Source organism: Sitophilus oryzae, unplaced genomic scaffold, assembly GCF_002938485.1.
Source record: "Sitophilus oryzae breed Bouriz unplaced genomic scaffold, Soryzae_2.0 scaffold_1048_pilon_pilon, whole genome shotgun sequence".
NCBI classification, from domain to species: domain Eukaryota; kingdom Metazoa; phylum Arthropoda; class Insecta; order Coleoptera; family Curculionidae; genus Sitophilus; species Sitophilus oryzae.
In genome coordinates this window covers 1-5,105 of record NW_022145669.1, presented here as the reverse complement: position 1 = coordinate 5,105, position 5,105 = coordinate 1, and the positions used below count along the sequence as shown (strand labels likewise).

General features: G+C 33.5%; 1 protein-coding gene across 1 annotated transcript; it reads right to left on the bottom strand.

The window, feature by feature from the left end:
* Positions 1-4,034: 4,034 nt before the first annotated feature.
* Positions 4,035-4,980, bottom strand: LOC115875252 (the record flags this gene model as incomplete). The annotated part of the gene is made up of 4 exons (XM_030890675.1): positions 4,035-4,290; positions 4,368-4,509; positions 4,568-4,706; positions 4,768-4,980. Coding segments are annotated over 4 exons (588 nt in total), but the record flags the coding sequence as incomplete, so codon positions are not given.
* Positions 4,981-5,105: the final 125 nt, after the last annotated feature.

Here is a 5,105-nt window from a genome sequence, read left to right as displayed (position 1 = left end):
AATGAATGATTTTATTCGAATAAAACCATTCGATAGTTGAAATCATTCATTCATTAACCATTCGATAGTCTAATTCATTCGATAGTTCCCATCGCTACTCGTTAGTTTTATACAGGTACGGACGAAAAGTTATTACGCTTTAAAACAATGAAAACACATGTAGGTGGCGCTCCCTATAAATAGGAGTCATTTTGACATTAAAATCAAATTTCTCATGTCAAAAAACTACCAGACACCAATTTTCATCTAAATATTGACGTTATTTCAGAAATGATTTGAAAGAAATCCAAATAAAAATTAAACTTCTTCACCCTGTACCTCTGAAACGAAAAATTTTAGGAGATACATTTATACGAACTTTTTTACTTATTTTTATCTGCAGAATATTCTGCCGAAGTTTCCGGAATACAATTCGGACCACCCTGTATAAGAAAGAATTTCAAACAGAGGGAAAATATTTCAAAAGTTCTGGCTCTTCTGAAATAATTTTTACTGAACAATGTTTTTGAGGTCTAAACCAATTGTTAATTATGCAAGAAAATATTTATTTAATGGAAATGAATTATGTCTAATAAATTGTCGTTAAATACAACTAGAGAAAAAAACAATCCAAAACAAAATCATAATATAACTTTAGTTATAAGGATTTTATTTTATTTAACCATGAAGCTAAGGGTTTTGTAAAACTGCGTTCACTGAACTTTTAGTTTTCATTTGTGTTGTAGTGTTGTTTTATATTATTTGTCAAAATATTTCGAATTTTATATTTCTTTAGTTAATACAGGGCGTCTTTAGTTAATACGTTGAAGCTGTAGGGAAGCCCCATAGCGACACTGGGAACATTACAAATCAAAGTTCCAAGGAACCAAATCCAAAGGAAACTACAGGAGGGGCGGCTGACACCTGCTTGGGATCGCCCTCCACAAGTGGCACACAAGCTACCACCTTCTTCAAACTGACCTGGAACCGACATTTGGAAAATGTCACAAGGAGGGCGGTGACTACACTAGCGGTAGTCAGACGCCTTCATGGAAAAATCTGGGGCCTTAGACCACAGATGGTGCACTGGCTGTACACTGGAGTGGTGAGGCCTTCGGTAACATATGCATCCTTGGTATGGTGGCCTAAGGTAATGCAACAACAACAATGCTCAGCCTCAGCAAGGTGCAAAGACTTGCTTGTCTGAGCATAACAGGGGCGATGAAATCAACGCCCACTGCATCAATGGAGGCGCTTCTGGACCTTCCGCCTCTTCACATAGTGATCCAGGCGGAGGCAAGAATGGGACTCTATCGACAACAAAGTGTCTTGTCTCTGGGAAATAGGACAGAAACAGGACACTCAAAGATGGGAAATCCTATCGGAGGACCTCTACTCCAAATAAGATCGGACCAAATGACCCCTCTTTATCACTATCACAAACCATTCGAGGTGAACAAAATGGATCGAGGAATGTGGACAGATATAACATTCCTTCAGGATGGACTAACCTGGTATACAGACGGGTCAAAGACCGCTGAAGGAACAGGAGCTGGAGTATTTCGGGAAAGACCAAGGGTAAGTTTATCGTTTTCCTTGGGTAAAGACTCAACCGTATTCCAGACAGAAATCTTCGCCATTCTACGATGTGCGAAAGAAAACAATAGAAGAGCTTATTCAGATAAGCTCATCAATATATGCTCAAACAGACAGGCGGCACTTGGGGCGCTTATGAGCCCAAAGGTATCGTCGAGACTCGTCTGGGAATGCCTAGGTGAACTGGAAGCTATGGCTCGACGGAACAGAATTAAATTATTCTAGGTGCCGGGCCACAGCGGCATCCAAGGCAACGAAAAAGCCGATGAGCTAGCTAGGCAAGGATCATCGGCATCTTATCTTGGTCCAGAGCCAGTACTGGGAATACCCAAATGTATGGCCCGTAGTGCACTAAAACTCTGGATCAGGAAAAAGCAGAATGTCCACTGGAGAAACCGACACGGGCACAGGCACAGCAAGGCTTTTATCCAAGGACCTAGCTCCAAAACCGCAAAAGAACTGCTAATGCTTAGCAGGAATAAATTGCGGATTACAACAGTCCTCTTGACAGGACATATGGCTGTCAAGTGTTACCTGAACAAGCTCAATCTGTATCAAGGAAGTCTTTGCTGCAGACTTTGCGCTAAAGATCCTGAAACAGCGGAGCACATAATATGTCACTGCGAGGCTCTGGATCGCAAGCGACACTTTTTATTTGAGAAAGCTAGGCTAGAACCGGAGGAACTATCATATCAAGGACCTGCATAAGTTAGTGCAGGGCACAGGGATAGGAGAATGGGTGCAGATATAGAAAGGGGACAAACACAATAGACCTCACAGGTCGCAGTGTTTCCGGCAGAGGACGGCCCCTTATTGTGGAAAAAAAAACCACCTTCTTCAGCAAGGGTCGGGAGCCTACCTCTAGACCAAATAAGCGACATAAGCTACCGTTTCGTCTACCCGGCCTGGGTCAACCAGGCGGGCTAGACGATCCTCTGAGAGTAGGTCTTAGCGGATCAGAAGCACGGAGATACCTCCGACTGCTCCACGAAGGACTTGCTTCAGAGCAAGAAAGAAAATCCAGAAAAGATCCAGTGGTTCTCAAAAATTTAACAAAAAATATTTTTTTTTTGTTAAATTTTTGAGAACCACTGGATCTTTTCTGGATTTTCTTTCTTGTAAATTTAATCTACTACCTATGTTGCCATATTATCAAGAAATTATGTTTTTTGACTAAAAACTGAAAAAATTTGCGAAATATTTTTCAAAAAATTTCGAATTTTCGAAATTTTTTTTTCATGAGAAAACCTCATAGGCGTGTTTCTGGGGTTGAACTATACTACCAGTTAAAATACTTGCATTTATTCTGGGTCACCCTGTATAATGATATTTATCTTAAATTTTTAAAGAATATTATTTCCTGTCCTTTTACAATAAACAAACTAAAACTCATTTGAAACTTTTCATAATATTGTTTATATATTTTAAACACAATAAAACGGAAAGTTTCTTAAAGACATCAAGTGTCGCAGTAGAAAAAATTAAAAACGCATATGTAAACAAAATTATTATATATTTTAGTGATAACATTTGTTCTTATTTTAGAATTTTTATATTACTATCTATAAAGCCAATTAATACTGCATTAAATTAATAAAATAAATAACAGTAATTTTACTGAATACAGTTACATATTTTACGTATCTTTATATATTGACAATTTCTTAATTTTAGTTGTTTTTGTAAATATTCTAGAATAATTCTAGATTATTTATATAGTGTTTTTATTAATCTAAAACTTACCTACAAAAATGCTTCCTACTCCTAAAGCAACGATAGCCAATAATTTAGATTGTGTTGTATTTAACTCCATTTTTATTTCAACCACAAGAAGCTAAAAAGTATATTATGTTTATAAAACAAACATGTAAGGATTTTTCTAATATAGAAAATAAAGAAACACAGAACACAAGAGATATAGATTTTTTTAAAATATCTTCAACAAATCGACTTAAATAGAAAACATAGTCGCCCCATGTTTGACCAACAATCGAAAATTCTTCACAGATAACGTTATCTTAAATGTTTTATCTACCAAGTCATTATTGCTCTCTTTTTCCAAATCATAAATAAATGTAAACAAATTATTTGCTTTTTTTATTGAAAGATATTAGTACGATTGTGTGTTAATTTGTACTCCTTGTTTATTTTAATCGTAGTAATTATATAGACATTTTTAATTAAATATTAATTTATTTCAAGTTTTCAGAAGAAAAAGTTCTTATTTCGTTGTTTCCTTTCAATTGATGTATTTTAAGTTGCCTATAGAGGACTACGTGTCAAGTTGGTTGCCTGATTCTGTGATTCACAATGGTGATTCACTAATTAATCGAGTGTATTCAATGTCAAAAATAGATTTTAATATTTTTAGAAAAAAATTACTAAACCAATAATTAAATTCATCATAGAATACTATATATATTAGAAATAAAATGATTGTCAAATTAATAAAATTAACCTGCAAATAACATAAATTATTATTAAAACATTATTTATTTATTGTACAAATGTTTTTATCTTACAAATTAGTTATTAGAGTACCTTAGAGGGAAAACATTCTTATACTGATAAAAGAACAACTGAATTATTGTATACATAAAATATATTTTAAGTAAAAAATATCACTTTTTATACTGAATGCCCTTTTTAGGCGCTGTTTTGGCATTATGAATTACTTTTCTTCTTTTATTTTTATTCCAGGGTTCAGGCTCAACACTACAAAAAATATTTCTGTTATATTTAAAAAAAAACAAGAATAGTACACAATATAATAAATTATAAGTACAACTTACTCTAGTAAGTCAATTTCAACTTTACCATGCTGGTCAGTGAAATCTTTCCAAAATTCATCACCTTCCTTGAATACTTTTAAAAATAAATTGTTTGAATTATTATTTCCTCCTTCCAAATGAAATGTTTCTGTTCTTAAATCATCTATAATAACACCGACATGTTAAAAAACCTAATACATTTTGAAAAAGTTTTATAATACTTCTGGAAATATCCCCTTTTTCCATTCTGTATTCTTCCAATTCTCTGTCTTTCTTTTTTAGTAAATTCAATAACACTTGTTGCTGTTTCTCCAAGAAAAAGACAGTTTGAATTAAAGGAATTGTAAGTTCATTTTTGAACTGACAAAATAATATAAATAAATTAATTTTCAGTAAAATTTTTACTGTATACCTATATTACCTTAGAACTATCTTGTTTTAGTAACGCAAATTTATAAACAATATTTGGTACACCTAACTGAAGTGATTCATCACTGCCCTTTGGATGGAGAAGTAAATTTAGTTCATTATCACTATAATTTAAAGAAATATTCACATCTCCTAATTCCTCAATTGTGCTCAACAGATTTGTTTTTACAATATCTTCAGTGGCTTCAATATTAGGGTTTTCTTTCTATAAAAATAGATTATTATTGAATCTATATGTACTAAGTAATTGTTTAAAGACTTACTTTAAAGATTTCTACTAATTGCTCAAGGGAAAAATGAGTTTCCCAAATATCTGTAATGTTTGTTAAA